The sequence below is a fragment of the Aythya marila genome (assembly GCF_965140915.1).
Source record: "Aythya marila genome assembly, chromosome: 1".
Lineage (NCBI taxonomy): Eukaryota > Metazoa > Chordata > Aves > Anseriformes > Anatidae > Aythya > Aythya marila.
This window is the reverse complement of record NC_139042.1, coordinates 156630306-156649146: the sequence shown is the minus strand read 5'-3', so window position 1 is coordinate 156649146 and position 18841 is coordinate 156630306. Positions and strand designations below refer to the sequence as shown.

Genomic DNA, 18841 nt, shown 5'->3' with positions numbered 1-18841 from the left:
TTTAATAATTGTTATGGTGTCCCTGGCAAGCTAAAGCCTCATTTTTGTTTGGCATAACTTGGATTAACTATCATTAAAGAATTAGAGAATAAATTTTACTTGAAAGGTCCATGGTAGGCAACAATGGTTTACCTCTTTATAGTGGAAGATAATAAAGAACTCTTAGAACACTTTCTAACACTATTCTAACACTAAGATATTAGAATTCCATGGTACTGTATGAATAAGATTATAAGATTCACTAATTCTCTTTGAATTAAAAAGCAAAAGCAAAAAAACATAGTAAGGCTACTGAAAAAAAAAAAAAAAGTGGATAATATATGTTGTGACAAACACATGGAAAAAAAATTTGCACTTTACAGGGCTGTTTTGATTCAAGAATTACAGAATGTTTTTGCTTCTTTTCTCCAAAAGGTGACAATATAATTAGATGTATATTATATATACTTATACATTCACACACACATATATATGTAAAAGTACATATGTATGTACAAGCTACTTGAGTTCTTTGTGTACCTTCATGTGTATGCATTTTCCATTCCTTCAGCACTACTATGAGTTGTGGACTTCAGCATGTTAAACAGACCAGCAGAGAAAAATTCTTCCCAAGAAAACTCAATGTAAAGTCTGAGTAGACAAGTGTAATGTAACTGAAAAAAAATAGTCAGTGGGACATGCATGTAAAAACATGTATAATACAAGTACTTATCAGTACACAAATGCAATGGAGTATCTAAGTTTTTTTTTTATTGTTGTTATTATTTTATTTATTTATTTATTTATTTCTGAAGGCTTAATAATATCTAAAAGAGAAAGTAAGCTTCTGCATAACTCAAATGATCTATTGCACACTGAAAATACTGAGCAGGAGATGATACTTCAGTCAGCCAAAAACAAGAATGAGAAAAATAGGAGGAATTTCCATGTGCAAACAAATTACATAAGTCTCTCAGAAGAGTGCTTGAAGACTGACTCTTAAATGTATGTATTGATTATGAAAAACAATGGGATGGGAAATACCTGTTCTGAACTTACTGCCTTAAAGTCCTAGCCTAGTATTTCTTACATTTTTACTTCTATTTCATTTTTATTTTTTTCTGACAGTACTTTTATAAGTTGAAATTCAATGACTGCTAGTATACTTTTATTTCTATGTGTATTGTTTATGTATAAGTGGTGAGCATAGTTTGAGACACTTACTTTTGATAATTTGCTTTCCATTATTTTATTCTTAATATACTGAGCTATTTGACAGTCACTGCTGACTTACATTGCAATTGTCTATTTATATGTTTCGTATAACTATTAATCTCTCAACAGACAAAAATATTTCTATAGCATCCTGTATACTGTGAACCTAAAAGAATTTACAGGTATTGACTTTTTAGCATGTGACATACTTAACAGTAATGTTATTTAATCTGATATTGTAACTCAAATAGTTTTTTCTTTATGCATTTTGCCATTTTCTATGTCTGTGACATATTCTTATTTTCATAATCTAGGAAAAATATATTAATCTTCTGAACACCAGTTTTAAAAACTAATTGTGGTAAAATGCTGGCCTGTAAGAAGGAGCTATTGAAGTGGGAAAATGATGTCATCACTCAGAGTAATCTAACAAAACACAAATTTTATGGAAGGATGTTCCAAGGCCTGGAGCAATTGGACAGAGCTCTGCTGTGTGGTAGCAATAAAAAAGTCACTTTTGTACGTCTTATTTGTATTTATTTGCAGTCTCCTGCATTTTGAGGATTCTTGCCTTGTGGTCAGTGGCACCTAGAACTGAGTCAATTCATGGTTCAGTTTTTTGGATTACAGTTTTTCTCCCATGCCATGTAATAAACAAGAAAAAAGAAACAAGTTGAATTGCTTTAATAATCACAAGGTATAACCCTAACTAACCCAAGTAAAACTCCATTCCTACTAAGTCTCAAAAAAATAGAAATGTCTTGTGAATATTTAGTCATAGGTAGAAAAAAAAATGTGGTATTGAGCCCTTAGAATACTGTCAATATTTTCATTATCATTTTCAGGCTTTCCCCATCAGACTGGGTTAAATCTCATTCATTAAAATGAACTGGAAGTGATACCAGAAAATCTAAAGATATGCATTTTTGCTCAGAGAATTTATTGTTTTATCATTCTAGGCAAGAAGCCAAATCACCAGATCTGGGTAAGCGGAAATTATTCATGTAGAGGCTAGAAGATAGGAATATCCTGGACATCACACCCTCCTCTCCTTTCAGCTACATCTCTTACATTGGCAGTGGCCTTGTGTCATTGAACAGTCTATGGCAGTCCAAACAAAAAAGTTATCTCTAAAGTAAAATTTCTGCATTTTTGTCATCTGAATCACACTCCAGGCTCTGCTGATTATATTGATACAATAACAATTATAATGGGATCTTAGATATTTGAATTTAGATGTTTGTATCTGTAAAGTGGTACCAGTTGGTAAGGTCAGGTTAATACCACATTCATTGAAATTCATAAATAGAATGTATCTTAAAGCTTTTAAATTTTTCTTGCATTCATATAAGTTATATTTTGAAAAAGAATCTGTATTGCTTGAAAATGCAGATGTGGCAGAACTACAGATCTATCTTACCATCAAGTTCTGTTATCTTTTCTCATTTTCAGCAGTATTTCAAAGTCCACTTATCCTCAGTATCTATTTGGAAGCATGATTCTTCCCTACAGAATATCCCTGGGTGATATTAAGAGCTCCTAAATTGTGCAGTGTTTGTGTGATGAGAACAGATATGCAGAACTGAAAGTTACTCTGCTGTAGATCTCTATGTTACTCTAGGACAGTCTGGAAATTTAATGCAGATTGCCACACTTTGACACTTATTGATAGTTAACACTTGTTAAGTGTACAAAAAATAAATATGATGAAATACATTTTTGGGAGATGCACATTTACCTGGGCTGGCATTAATATTAGAGAAGAACCTGAAATAGGCATATTTTTCTGATTCCAAAAGTATTTCTTCATGTAATTTAAACAATATTGTTTTGTACAGGAAAATAGGAATTTTTCAATGTTGTAGGCATATCAGGATTATAGCTGTTATTCATGTAGTCTCTGCCATTTTGACCTGGTTTGGGTTGGGATAGAGGTTTTTGGTTTTGTTTTGTTTTTGTTTGTTTGTTTGTTTTTTTCATAGGGGTGTGTGCTGAGTTTGGGGTTTAGGATGAGAATAATGTTGATAACACACTGATGTTTTAGTTGTTGCCAAGCAGTGCTTACAATAAGTCAAGTTCTTTTCAGTTTCTTGTGCTGGCCTGCCAGTGAGGAGGCTGCGGTTGCACAAGGAGCTGGGAGAGAACACAGCCAGGACACCTGACTCAAACTGGCCAAAGAGAGATGTCTCATACCATATGGTGTACTGCTGATCTATAAAACTGGGATGGTTGGACAGGTATGGGACAGCTGCTCAGAGAGGGGCTGGGGATTGGTCAGCAGGTTATGAGCATAAAAAGGAGCGTGGCCAGCAGTTCAAGCCTCTACTCTGCCCTGGTCAGGCCTCACCTGGAGTGCTGTGTCCAGTTCTGGGCTCCCCAGTACAAAAAAAGACAGGGATCTTCCGGAAAGAGTCCAACGGAGGGCCACAAAAATGATACAGGGCCTGGAGCATCTTCCCTATGAGGAAAGACTGAGAGACCTGGGTCTGTTCAGCCTTGAGAAGAGAGGGGATCTTATCAATGTTTACAAATATCTTAAGTGTGGGAGACAGTGGGATTTGGCCAACCTCTTTTCAGTGGTTTGTGGGGTTAGGACAAGGGGCAATGGTCAAAAAATGGAGCACAGAAAATTCCACACCAACATGTGGAAAAACTTCTTCATGTGACGGAGCACATGTGACAGGCTGCCCAGGGAGGTTGTAGAGTCTCCTCCTCTGGAGATATTCAAGGCCCGTCTGGATGCCTACCTGGGCAGCCTGCTCTAAGGAACTTGCTTTGGCAGGGGCGTTGGACATGATGATCTCTGGAGGTCGCTTCCAACCTCTACAATTCTGTGATTCTAAGAGCAATTTCATTGTGCTTAATTTGTTTATATATATTATTATTATTAATAATTATTATTATTTTCTCTTCATTTGCTGTCCTATCAAACTGTTTTTATCTCAGCCCATGAATTTTACTCTATATTTTTAGATATTTTCCATGGAGGAAGTGGAGGGAGTGAATGGCAGTGTGGTGTGGTGCTTAGCTGAGTTAAACTGTAACAAAATTAAATTCTATTTAAATTTGGTCTTTTTTTTTTTTTTTTTTTTTTTTTTTTTTAGATCTCCCAGCAAGGAGATGGCTTCAAATGAAAGAGAGATTGTGGTGTGGGTTTGCCAGGAAGAGAAGATTGTATGTGGCCTGACAAAACGCACAACTTGTGCAGAAGTGATTCAAGCACTACTTGAGGAACATCAAGCAACATTCGGAGAGAAAAAGGTCCTCTTTGGAAAACCCAGTGATTACTGTATTGTAGAAAAATGGAGAGGCTCTGAGCGAGTCCTTCCTCCGTTGACAAAGATTCTGAGACTTTGGAAGGCCTGGGGGGAAGAGCAGCCCAATTTGCACTTCGTGTTAGTAAAGTCTGATGCTTTCCTCTCATTTCCATTGTGGAAAACAGCTGAAGCTAAGGTAGTACAAAATGTAGAAAAGCAGTGGGAACTCAGCCCAGCCAATTACATGAAGATGTTGCCAATAGACAAGCAAAAGAAAATCGTCAGGAAGACTTTCCGGAAACTGGCCAAACTTAAACAGGACAGTGTTCAGCAAGACAGAGATAATATGGAGACACTGATTCATCTGATTATATCTCAAGATCATACCATTCATCAGCAAGTCCTTAGGATGAAGGAACTAGATATGGAAATTGAAAAATGTGAAGCACAATTCCATTTAGACCGTGTTGCCAATGATGGAGAAAATTATGTGCAGAACTCATATTTAACAATCAATCCAAGTGAGGCTGAGCAGCAAGGGAGTAGGCCAGATGATCAAAAAGAGATGCACGAATATTTCAGCAAAAGTGAGGGAATTTTACAGGTTGAAGAGAGACTGAAACATCACAAACAATTAATAGAGAAGCTGTGTGCTGAAATTGAGAAAGAAGTATATGGTATATGTTCAGAAAAAAAAGGAGATGATATTCACACAGAAGGAGCTTCTAATGCTCAACTGGAAAACTCAAATTTGGAAAGTGTAAAGTATGAGCTGGAAAAAAGTATGAAAGATGGTCTGAGAATCAATTCATACCTGAGCTGCATTCAGAAAGAGCTTACCTACAGGGACTCATTGCTTCAAAAGAAGGAAAAAGAGTATGAACTTCTTACAGAAGAATTTAATTTACTACATATTAAAGACAACATCGAAACTAGGCTTCCATTGAATGAAGAGCCACCCAAGGGCAGTGGCAATTCCAGTAACAGCATTGCAGTTCCTGACTTTGTTCACAGAGTGACTAATCTGGACATAAATGATACAGACTCTGACACTGGAATCAGCTCTACACACAGTCAGGACTCTGAAATTACTTCCGGGGACATGGTACTGTTATCAACATAGTTGAAAACAGTCATGCATTTTTGAAAAGTCACATTTTGAGGGATACATAGAAGAATAGGTAAACTTTATTGTCTTGAGAGTCCAGCCCCTTAAGATGTTGCAACTGTGGCACCACTCTAGCAAAGTAAACAGTGTCTATGTGCTTAAAAGTATACTTGTGATTAAATGCACAGGCAGTCTCATGGGTTCACTGCTAATAGGTGCAAAGTTGTTGGCTTTTGCTAAATTGGGACGTACTGTTTAGACCTTGTAATATTCAGTGAAACAGCAGCATTCTGACTAGCTTGAACCAAAAGCCTGGAGCTTTGATATCCCACAACCTTTTATTTCACATCTACATCTCTCTAACTTTTAAGGAATGTGAATTATATATTAGACCCAACTAAATGGAGAGATTGATTTTCTGCTCTGTTACATAAGCTTTATTCAACTGGAGTTTCCCTGGAATATAATATAATCAAGCATGTAGTCTGTTAAAAATTAGTTTTTATGATGCTGCAAGACAAAAAAATGCAATTGCATTTATGCTATATATTTAAACTTAGTGCTGAGTTAACAGGATGGTAGGTTCAAAACCACCTATGTCCCAATTTAAAAATGACCTTACACACATAGGTAGTTAATTTCCATTGTCTTTCAGCAGGGTCTAACTGCTACTAAGATCTTTAAAACTCTTGCTCCTCTGCTGTTACCCTGCAGTTGCCATGGTGACGGTATATGGACACACAGTTTTGCCAGCGGGCATGTCAGAACTGCCTACCTCCTGTTTCTGTGAGGTGATCAAATCCCAAGCTCACACCTAGCCCCAGGGGCATTTTCAGGAAGGCTTTCTCCTGCTTATCTCACCAGTAGGATCCAAAGTCTTTGGCCTCCTCAGATCATGACTACCATATCATACATAAAACAAGAGACAGGCAGGGGCCAGACATTTTTGGCTCTGGCTACTGGTTCCCAAGTGCCAGGTAGTTGTTCTTCTCAAATAGCAGATAGGTTGTCCAATCCTGTCCAGTACTGATTTGGAGCAGCAATATGGCCCTTTTGTTATCTCCTTGGTAAGAACTTTAGAATACAACTAAAACTGATCCAATTTAAACATTGGGCCATGAGTGAGGGAGAGGAGAGTGTCAAATTATTTCACTTGGGAAGTAGTCATTAAGATCACTTGTAAATTCAGAATTGAAGTGTATGTCTTCTCAGTTACCAAACAAGATTTCTAACTCTGAGCTAGAACCTTGCTAACAGAGAGAACATGAATAATTTCTGGGTTGCACACCGAGGATTGCCATGTTTCTATTTTGCAGATCGATCTGTTTAAGGCTTTTGAAAACATAATGTAAATCTGATTAAATGAATTGAATGGAGAAAGAGTTACAACATTTCTAAAGTTTAGCTCCAACAAAGTTCCAACAGATCCTGGAATTAAAAGCCTTCAAAGTAAATGAAAGGACAATACCTGGATGGAATAAATATACTTTCAGGAGCACTGCTTTCCTTTCCTATATTTTTCTTCTCTTAAATGTCTGTCAACCATCTGTATTCTAAAATGACGGACGTGCTAGGACTGCTGGTTAACATATATTTGACACAGAAGAAAAAAAAAAAAAAAGAAAAAAAAAGTCTAAAAAATCAGTTTTCATGTTGCTTTTTTTAAAAAAAAAAAAAAAAAAAAAAAAAAGAAAAAAAAATTTGGATCCTGGATATTATAGAGTTTTTATTCCAGGAATATGTGCTAGTTACCTTAATATATTTTGTGTTGTGTTTTTATCATACAATGTTATTTGAATACTTCAGTAATAATGTCATATGTAGACTCATCAGCTCCTGATGGAAATATATCAAATATCTCTGTAATAATTTATTAATGCAAGTCAGCATCTTTTGAAATCAGTGGTATCGCTCTGACAAGTGCAGAACTCTGAATGTTGAGAGTAGGCTCATGTATTCTCTGAGTTCTTGTGAATGTAGGTAATAGTTATTTCTACTGAGTCTTTTTTTTTTTTTTTTTTTTTTTTTTTTTTTTTTTAATACTTAGGGGATAAAAATTCAAGCAGAATAATATTCATACCTATGCAGGCCAGTACAAGACCTGTGTGGGAAATAATTTCCACTCACACTCTACCAGAGTTAGTTTACGTATAGGAACTTGTACTGGTTTTTGGCCATGATCTTTATCCACAATATATGTTTTGACACTACATCCCCTGCAACACGTAGATCTTTAGAGTATTATTGTGTTTTAAAAGAAAATAGGAAAAATAGGTTGAGAGAGTATTTCTTAATAAAATAATATAACACAATTCACAATATTTTGAAGCTTATAATTTGATATTTCATAAAAAAAATTCTTTCTGAATTTAAATGAATGTACAAGATAATTAAATACTGCATGAACTCTTTGCTGTTTATCTGCTTATACACTTTTTGTGCACTCATTTAACGTATTTTCAGGTTGCTAAAAGTAGAATTTATCATCCCTTATGCTCCTTACTTAATCATTTTTACTTTGCCTTAACTGTCTACATTTTTTTTTTAATTATTCCCAGAAGGAAATGCAAACCCAAATATTTTGTCTCATTTTCTGACATTCTTTTAAGTCAGTTCTCTTTCCATCTTAACATTTGAGGTTTATTTTATAAAAAATTCCACAGAGTATGTTATACTTATGGATAAAGTTCAAAAAAAGTCTTACATAAGAGGAGAGAAAAACTCTACCCAGGGAGAGAAAACAGGAAACGTCAAGGAGTAGTGAAAGGAAATTCAGTACTTTACACTCATCTGTACAATGGGGTTTTGAAAGAAAAATAAATTTTAGAAAGAAAAAAAAAAAAAAAACACAGAGTGAAAGGAATAACAAAGTGAGTAGGGTCAGAGTCAGCCTGATTGTTTCGGGATGTTTCTGATATGAATCTAGGCAGAGATCTTCAGTGACCGTCACCTGGGCTAATAATACTGAAATGAAACAGTACTGACACTTGGCTAATACAAAGTGTACTGGCTCCTACATACCTAAATAGTAACACATAACATAATATTATATTTGTAACCAATATAACTATGAAAATTTCCATGGAACAAAGTCCTCAATCTCATGTTTCTTCACAACTTACTATATACTTTTACAAATTTGATGAAAGCAAATGAGTCAATTTAATTACCTACTTAAGTTCCTTAATGATGACTCTTTCATTTACAAGGCAAATATAAAATACAATTATCATTTTATTATACATAAATTTACAGTATTTAATATCCACTTATATGCTTAAAAATTACAGTGTTATTACATATATATATATATATATATTTTTTTTTTTTCTCCCCTGGAAAACTGAGCAATCCCCAAAAACTTCTATTACTTCAGACTAATAGATAACATCTTTATCTTCAGATTGTACATTCAGGGATTTTTCTACTGGCTGCCTTATGTTCCATATATACATACAGATTGCTGACAAAGGATATTCTATTATATGATACTGACAGATTGAAACTCTCATGTCTGTGAATTTCAACTTGCAGCTTTAGGCTGCTAAGATTAATAGGCTCTTCATTTCTCTACATGCCCAGAATCATCATTTGTTAGTTTTTGCATATTTCCAACTGTGCAAAGACATAAACAGATGTAATGTAACAAATCATTATTACAAAATCATATCATTTCTACTTCTGATTGCTTAATTGTGTTCATTGCTTTGGAGAGACAAAAATCTAGATTTATGAACCTAATTCAGCAATGTACTGATGTATTTAACTTTAAGCAAATAGTAATTTGAATTACTTTGTGTGTGATGCATGTTGTATTTTCTTTAGTAATATATGAGCATTCCTTGCTAACTTTTTAATATACTCAACTGTTCATTCTGTTTAAATATACATATTTTTTTTTCCATTTTCATCTCATGAAACTTTTTTTTTAATAAAATATCTTTGCTAATGATGAATATGTTCATTAATAGTGCAAGTGGTACATGCACATAAGAACAGAAGTCTAATCCAAAGGACTTTTTTCTAAACCTACCTTAGACCATCTTTTCTGGTCTTGCAAGTTAAGTAAGCTTGCAGTTGCATGCTCAGCATGATTATATGCATAATATTTTCTTTTCCTAGAGCTGTGGTGTTTATCCTTCTGGGTATTTTACTACAGTATTTGAAAAGCATCTAAATTATTTGACATTTTATAAAATCTGAAATGTGTTCAAATGAATGTAGTTTATTTTTTAGGATTCTATTTTGTTTGTGACACAACATTTCATAAAATGTAATAGTATCATTCCAAAGTTATTTTATTGTCACTTTTTAAAAATTTATTTTAACAAGCAACCCAGAGTATGTTACACTATAACAAAGTCTTATAGTCTGTTCTCAAACAGAACTTTCCATGACTGAAATGATTGACCACAAAGAGTGGTTTGCTGGGATGGAAAATACACACAGAAATAGTTTCTTTCTAATACTTAACAGATATTTCATTTTTATGTCCTACATCAAGCAGAGATTTTCAGAGAGATGCTTGCAGACTGAATTTCTGGAATCAAATTTACGGCTGCCTTTCATGTCCAATAGATCAGGTCCAGCTAGAATCCAGTCACTTTTTTTTTTTTTTTTTTTTTTTTTTTTTTTTTTTTTCCCGTAAGAGCTCTTTGTAATGTTTGACTAGCCTTCAGGTTTCACCCAGGAAACATTTCCAAATAAGAACATGTAGTTAGGTTTGGGCAGTATTTTGCTTTTTCTGAATTATGAATTAGGTGCATTAGGTACATTTTATGATACATAGTAGATTTCTATCTTATTCAACTGGAATTTGAAGTTTTTCATATCAATGATTCATTCAAAAACCAACTGATCATTCCATTTTCAAAAACATGTACTGTAAGAATGACAGAAACTCTTGACTGTGCTAGTTTTGTCAGCTGAATCCCCAGTAAAGGTAAGAAATGTAGTCTTTCTGCATGTAAATGCAGGTTTTGGCTTATGCAATAACTGTATGCGTATTTTGCTTGACTAGCCTGTTGGTTGAGATTTTAATTCATGTAAATATTTGAAAACTTAATTTGTGATCTTCAGTCCATTCATTGGTAAGCATTTTTCAGGAAATAATATTTTTGAGGGGAGAGGAAGATTACTTTAAGAATAACTCTTGTTAGGATCCAGTTAAGAAAGAATAAAAGCAAAAAGCCCAGTTCCTACAAAAAGTTTGCTGGCAGCCAGAAGCTCCATTTGATCCTATGAAGGCTGGAGGGAGCTTATAGTATTAACTGAAGAAAGTCAAACAGTTAGTTCAATTATTTTCTGTGGTATTTTTTTTTTTTTCATTCTGCAATGCATAGAAGTAGAAAAGTACACAAGGGCTTCTGAGCACTTCACCAATGCAGTCTTGCGAATAATACGTCAGTAAGTCAGTTACAAGGAAAAGGGAGTTATTTACATGAGAAAGTAGTTAGGCATAATATTAGACAGGGATCTTTTGATTTAGAGAGCTTTTGTCACTCATGACCTACAAGTAGTACATCTTCTGTATTAAACTCTAGTGATAAGAAATTTTATATATATGTATATGTATATGCAGTGTTCACTGTAATTTAAATTCTTTTGCAGGTTGTCACAGACTATGTGAACTTGTTTTGCCATTTTCCCCATTTCTGATTCAACTCATCTTCACACTTTACCTAAATATCAGTCTTACCTTTTTTGCAGCTCTGTGCAATTTCCATTATGTTCATATTTGTACTTTTTTTTTTTTTTTTTGAGTTATTCAGCTGGTTAGATCAGATTTTTATTTTTTTTTTTTTAGAATTTTTCCAACATAAAATATCTTGCTTTTATTTTATATTCATTCTTATCTGCTTTATTTCTGACTTCTATCACATCAGATCTGCTTTATTTCTGACTTCTGAGTGCATGTATTTGTTTTAAACTGCAGATTAAGTAGCTACACTGCAGTTACTTTATATTTTATTTTGCTCAAACATTCATAAAATAGGTATATAGACTTCCTTTGAGAGGAGGTTCACCAAGTATTTTAGTATAATAGTTTGCATACAGTAAATTGCCCTTACCTTCATTCTGTTTTATATATGAAAAAGTTTAAATGGATCAGAAGGTTCTTTTATGTAACATAAGTCTTAATTGAAGTATTTCTTAAATTATTTATAGTTGCACTGGATTCTGCTAACAAAATTATGAACTGGTACTATTTATTTTCTGGTCTTGTCATGTCAAAAAGAGCCAGGTCAATCATAAACCCAGGGCTGTACTGCACAGTCACACATTTCCAGAACAGCAGATTAGCAATACATGGATTTGATAATGTTCACTCAGGTCATGAATGGTGTTATTGATTGTGACCCCAAGAAGCAGAACTTTCCTTGTAACATTCACCATTTTGAGGGCTGCATATATTTGCCTTTGAGGGCTACAATTTTTTGATTATTATTTTACTATGCAAACAGTTTTGTTCTGTAAATTTGAACACTCCCTTTCTGTGGGAGAACTTTGTATTAACAAGCAGGTATTCAGTTGTTTTTCATTTCTTAACAAAGGTCCAGTGATATAAATAAATTTTAGATCAGGTGTTTTGAAGAAAAATTGTACAATTCTTTTCTGTAAAGACTAACCACTTTCATATCATTGCTGTTTTCAGCATTCTTTTCCAAGACATATTTTGTGTATTTGGTTTCGACGTCTAAAATTACAGGCCAAGACTGTTTGTAGTTAAGTCAATATTTGAGCTATGCAACATAGGCATTTAGGGAAAGACTAAGTCCTGTGCTTGTGTAACTGTTTAATTGCTGTAAAATTCCATGAGTTTCAGGAAAGATATATATGATATAATGAGATATATATATATAATGATATAAGATATATTGCTTATATATGACTATGTAGGGGAAGCAAAGCCATTTCACAGCTTCTGCTGTAAGATGAGTGTTCCTCAACAATCCCTTTGTAAGGATGGCAAGAGAACGTGTTATGAACTGTGTTCTTCTGATAATCTAACTTCTTGAGTTTTGTGATTACACGGGACTCTCTACTTTCAGGAGTGAGGAAGGGAATAAATTTATTGATTTTGCAGAACTGCCTGAAAACAAGACCCTCACCTCCCCCCCCCTTTTTTTTTTCTTTAAATACGAGAAGCTAGTTCAGAACCAATAACTTTTTATGATCATTAAACTAAAGTCATGGTGAAGAGGTCTTGTTAAAGTCTTTTAGTTATTGGGTTGGTAATGCTGTAGTTTTAAATCATGAATTGGCCTCAGAAAAACTCTTCACATCTGAATTTACAGAATGACAATAGAACTGCAGAGTAGTATGCAAGAAATGTGGCCATCAAGTAAGTCGATTAATATCCTTATATTCCTTATCAGGAATTCCTTATTACTTTTTGTTGTTGTTGTTTGTTTCATTTTGTTTCATTTTGTTTTTAGGCTATGACACTCCCCAAGTAGCATTGTGATTCACGATCAGTGCAAACAGCTATAGACACAGATTCAGTTTATTAGTGCAGCTACTACAGTACTGAGACAGATTTTTTATCAATGCTTTTAGAAACGGATGTATGAAAAATGCATGATTTTATGAATTACAGAAAAGATTGTCACTGAGAATGGAAAACCACCAACTAATAAAGAGTATAGGGAAACTTCATCTGTAGGATTTTATTTATTTATTTATTTTTGTATGGGAGAGGTTGCTGTTTTATTTTTTAACACACCAAAGTATTGAAATGTACTGAAAATGCGCTTGTTATGACTCATGCATTTGTATATGTCTTTCTCCCATTTCAAGTTTCCTTGCTACAGCACTAATATTTCTCGCATTTAATGTGCTGGGACTCTCCTACTCCGTGATCCCATGTGCCTAATGCTGTCAAGGCAGACTTAGATATGACCAGTTGCATCTGGTAGTTGAGGTCCCAGTGTGAGTTTTGCAGAAGTGGGTAGTTTATGCTTGGCAGATACTTAGCTCACAAGGCAGATAATCATGAATCTCAGAACTGAACTGTGCTGCCATAATTTTTCTCCTAACACTTTTCTTCTAACAGTAGAGAACAACATTAGGAAACAACATTAACATACAATTGACTGTTACTTCACAGATAGACATACTGGATAATTTCTGCCTTATTTTTTTCTGTGTCCTGGGACAGCTTTTGAGAGGTCTGAGAAAGGAATAAATTTAAGTGTGGTTTACCATGAAATTGGATAAAAGTAAAGTAAGAGTTGAAGTGGAGCCAACAAAACAAAAACAAAAACAAAACAAAACAAAACAAAAAAATATTTATAAAAGCCAGCAGAGCAAAGATGTACACACAGATATAAAGTAGAATATTTTGTCCCTTGTTGTGGGTGTGACAAACTCTTTAGCCATCCTCATCCACATCATATGACAACCCCAGATTTGTTTCTGGTTGAAAATAAAAATTAGAAACACCTGTTATGCAATGATAGTAATCATCCATTTCCAAAGAGAAGGAAACTCATCATCTCTAGGACTCCATAAATTGAGACAGGATGTTTTTATGCTTTAGAAAAGTACAAATTATTGAGCTTGACAGCATTCACTTACATAGGAGGGGAAAATGATATGTTCCACTACAAGAATTATTGGTGTTTTTTTATGGCCTGTGTTAGGCAAAGACCAAACCAGATTATCCTTATGTCTTAAAATAGGCCCTTAAATTTTACAGCTTCTCAGAAAAAAAAAATAATATATGTATATATATAAATTTAAAAAAATAATAATCAAAAAATGATGAAGAGAAAGAGGAGGCCTGAAAAAAATGGCCTAAAATATTTACCTTGTAATAAAAGTACCACTGTTTCTAGAACTGGCAAATCTACTTGTTCTGGAATTTTCATGTCCCTGGACTTTGCATATATTTCAGCCTAACTGAAAGCTTCTTATACACACACACAGGAAACTTGAAAAAGAGCCACCCCCACCACATCTGAAAACAAACAAACAAACAAACAACAACAACAACAAAAAAACTACATCAAAACAAAACAAAAAACAACCCACAAGCTGGGAGTTCTTTACTGCTCTCCTGTCTGGCAGTTAAAAGAAGTATTGCCTACACTCCTACACAATGTACATCTCTGATGTCAAGACATGTAGAGATTCAACTGTCAGCACAATGACAAACAGTCAAAGAAATAGTCTCTTACAAGTGAGAAACTAGGCTCATAATGACTGAGTCATTCAAAGTTGTGAAACTTCTGTCAGAGCCAGGAAATAAACAAAATTAGGTTTGAATCTATCTAGATAGTAATGTTACAGCTTTCCTTCCTATCTAGATTCTCCTGTTCTGGAACACTTTACCTTTGTAAGAGAAGCAGGAAGGTTCTGAGGAGCTAGGTCAGAGGTTGGACTCGATGATCTTGAGGTCTCTTCCAACTTAGAAATTCTGTGATTCTGTGATTCTGCACGCAGTAAATCATTTCTACTTCCTCCTGCTGAAATTGTAATACTACCACAGGGCTAAAAGAGTCAAACTGCTGTGTGCGTGACACCTGAGGAAAGGTGAGAAGAAGATGGGGAAAATGAATGAATGCAAAGGGAAGTTAAATCACCATATTAAACAAAACAAAACAAAATAAAAAAAGATGAAGTTTCAACTTTTTTCTTTATTAGTGCAAAAGAATGGAAATACCATAGCCCAAAGGTATTACTTCTGTCTTTAGTGTTTAGCTAAATGCCTTTTAGGGATGCATTATAAATTTCCAAATTGCTTCAAATTTAATTGTTAATTTTCTATCCACTTTCTGTGTAGGTTTGTGACAGTTTTGCTTCATGCAGCAATATGAAGTAAAATTCTAACAAATCAGTTCTGGTCTTATTTTATTAGGGTTATAATCTGAGCTGGTTTTTGCTATTTAAACTTTGTCATGTAGATGCACTCAATTCTCTTTAACTTACTGCTGTAAAACTATACCTTCAAAACTGACTTCTGTATTTTTTTTCCTTTATATATTCAATATAAATCATGAAGCACTGTAATATCATGAAGTACTGTAATTATGTTAGTCTTACACTAACAGTTAAATAGCTTAGTAAATTCTCAGGGGGTTTCATCTTTTTCAGAATGCTTCTAGAACTTGACATGCAATGGACCCTTCTGATGAACCCACCCTAGAAAACTGTAGAAAAAGAGTTCTTCCATCTGTTCTCCATTTCTTCCTCTGTTGTTACTTTCCTTCCAGTTATCTCTGCATTACAAGCTATGCAGGTTATGGCTGAAAAGCTATCTAAGGTACATTCCAGAAGAAAAGCCTCTGAAAATGGATCCTTGATAAACAAAATGACCGATCAGAAACCTTAATGGGTAGGTTATCTGAACTAATGGCTGGGTGTGGCTGAAAACTTGGAAAAATGGTAGAGGATAAGAAATCTGGAGTGTCTGATTAAGTCCCTTTACAGAACCATGAAATTGTAACACCCCATGTTAAAATGCTTTAATACCCCATGCTTTAAGATCACTGATGGGGCTATTGGTGATGCAAAATAGTCACTAAAAAGAACAGACTAGGAAGGGTCAATCTTTCTTTCAAAATCTTTACAAAAATGTTGTATTCTATGACAGAAGTTTCAACACTTGATTTATTCAATATAATGGCAGTTCATTAAAACAAATATTCAGTATAATTGCATTTACCCCACTTGACAAAACTAAGATGAAGGATCTCATTTAAGGTGTGATCAAACTAAGCAGAAACACTTCAGTGCGTTCTCCAGCTTCTAGTTTCAGCAAAGGCATCAGTTAATAAAATTCAGATGGTCCTGTATGAGGCATCATCTAATTGCCACACTCCATCTGTTCTAATGGGAATTGGATAATTTACAATACAACAAAGTTGACAGCCTATTGGTACAAATGTGCTTTTCTGATAGCAGCCTCTGGAAAGTAATTTTTCAAATAGTCTTTTATTAAATAAAGTTATTTGAAAACAGCCTGTTTCCCTGAAAAACTGTGTTGATCTCTGAATATACACACCCATGCTGAGTAGCAAATTACATGTGAAAGCATAAGAACATCTGCAATTTAAACTCTATTTATCCCTTAAAAGAATAACTATTTCACATGGAGTTGCATGACTTTCCTTTCTAGTAAGTTAAGTACACCTTTCCTCAGCTAACTTGGCAAATGATACAATGTTCTTGGGAACAGACAAGTAGAGGGAAAAAAAAAAAAAAAAAAGAACTGGAATTACTGTTTTGATAGTCTCTCAAAGCCTCAATGTACTTGAAAATCCAACTGTACAGCTGTACAGTGAGGCCTGCAAAAGACTTGAGGCGTTAAAAATTGGGAAGAATTGTTTAAGGGTTGGGAAGGCAGAAATAGTAATCTGACTTCACATAATTGGCAAGGAACTTAGTACACTTAGTTCTCAGATAGGTAGGGCTGAATATTATGCTGCATCCTAAAGCAATTTCAGAGCTGTTGCAGCAAATACAGTGATGATGAATGTAATATGTTACAAGCATCAAAAAGCAATTATTTTGTTATTCTTTGTGGAAGTTTCATGTGTTTTGCAGTGTACAACACAATGCTGTCCCAGCTCAGGATGCTAATAATCCAAAACAAGTAATTTGTGAGATTGTTGTGTCATTCATAGGTTGATGCTTTGGGTTACCTACAAATGAAAAATTCTGGTAACTTTTTTCTTCTTACTTCTGTTGTTGTTGTTAATAGTGAGTTCCCTGTATCCGTATAGATTTTTCTAATAAAGGTCAGATATTTGCATTTGACTTAGAAATGTAAAACTTTGCAGGAATATTAACACTGAAGTCATTGATAGCCAAATATTCCTGCCAGGCAAAAGAATTAAGGAACATAAGGTGTTTTATAAATACATCAATGGGAGGAAGTGCTAGAGAGAAAACAGATCCAGGAATAAATATTCAGAAGTGGTTATGGCATGCAGACTTCTAAGAAAAAAGGTTTTACAGAAGCGAAAGAAGTAAAAACAGTAACTTGGATGATGACAAATACTTATTCATAGTTTAACCGCTTCCTGATCTCTTCAGTTACTATTCACTTTAGAAATATTCATTGTGTAGAAGGAAAATGTCTAATAAATACTTCATATATGACAAGCTGTGCTATTAGAATGCTCACAGTCTTATAGTTGTTGTCAAGCTACAAAAGAGAGAAAATCATGCTGTTTTCATACTTCATATTAGCCAAGATACTGATTAGTACATCAAGATTTTCAATCCACTATCTGTATACAGATGACTGGTCTACAGTTTCCACTGCCTGCTTGCTCAGATCCTAATGCCACATTACTAAGCAGCATTGTAAGTCTCAGTAGAGAATTAAAATGTCATTTTTTTAAAAGCCAATTTTATTTTTTATTTTTTTTTAAAGCCATGTCTGAATGAAATCATTAACTAATAAATTAATTAAATTGCTTGGTTAGCATCTACTGTAATTCATATTGCTTCACCTGCATCACATATGCAAAGATCCTTTGGCTAATCTCTCCAAATAACAAACCAGAGGATTTACAAGTATATAACTGTTAATTTCAGAAGCAAGAGCACACTGGGACTCATTGCAGTAGTGTGCAAAGGTTGCAGAACCTAGACCAGTTATTATCCAGGCATCCAGCACAGCAGTTTGACTTTGGTCAGGAATGGATTTTGAACAGCAAAGAAGAAATGCGAAGGAGAGGCATGGGAAGATGTGTCCATCAGTGATGAAGTTCCTTCCATCCTCTCTTGCTACCAAAAGGGTGTGGGAGAGGAAAGGTGAATGATTGTGTTGCACATGGATTTATTTATTTTAAAATGGGCTCCCTCTGCTCACAAGAGGCTGGGAGACAGTAACAGAGGCTTCTGTGCATGATAGCTAAGAGTGTCCCTGCTTCAAAGGAAGAAGGGATGCTCCCATGCAGTTTTTTGTTTGTTTGTTTGTTTTCCTAGGCCTCAAGCTAGCATTTCTCCATGCTAGCTTGGAGAAAGTCCAGTATCTGAACTGTGGCTTGCCACAGGCCCTGGGAAAGCTGTGCACTGAATATCAATTATGTATGAAGTGAAATGATGACCATTGCTTCTTCATGCCAAAGATGTTATTGCACAAAGTTTTTACCAATGGTCATTTTCCAAAAATAATAGCTGGATTTTTATCAAGCATGTGAAAGTTATACAACAGCCTCTGTTATATTTGTGAAATGGCTTAGTTTCATGCTGCAAAAGACATGCTGTGTATGTGAGTTACAAATAGCACATGGGATTCACTTTGAATTGTCTGTCTTATGATACC

At 34.5% G+C, this 18841-nt stretch overlaps 1 protein-coding gene across 4 annotated transcripts in view; it reads left to right on the top strand.

Moving 5' to 3' along the window:
• Nucleotides 1-18489, top strand: part of RASSF9 (Ras association domain family member 9) — a 40168-nt gene extending 21679 nt beyond the window's left edge. For 2 of the 4 annotated variants that reach the window (XM_082760805.1, XM_082760806.1), the window contains exon 2: nucleotides 4299-8406. In XM_082760805.1, coding sequence (XP_082616931.1) covers nucleotides 4299-5574 — 1276 coding nt within the window. In that variant the 3' untranslated portion in view covers nucleotides 5575-8406. Of the gene's footprint in view, nucleotides 1-3161; nucleotides 3432-4298; nucleotides 8407-15657 lie in introns of those variants that run through there. The other 2 variants (XR_014317531.1, XM_082760807.1) reach the window with 2 other exon arrangements.
• Nucleotides 18490-18841: the final 352 nt, after the last annotated feature.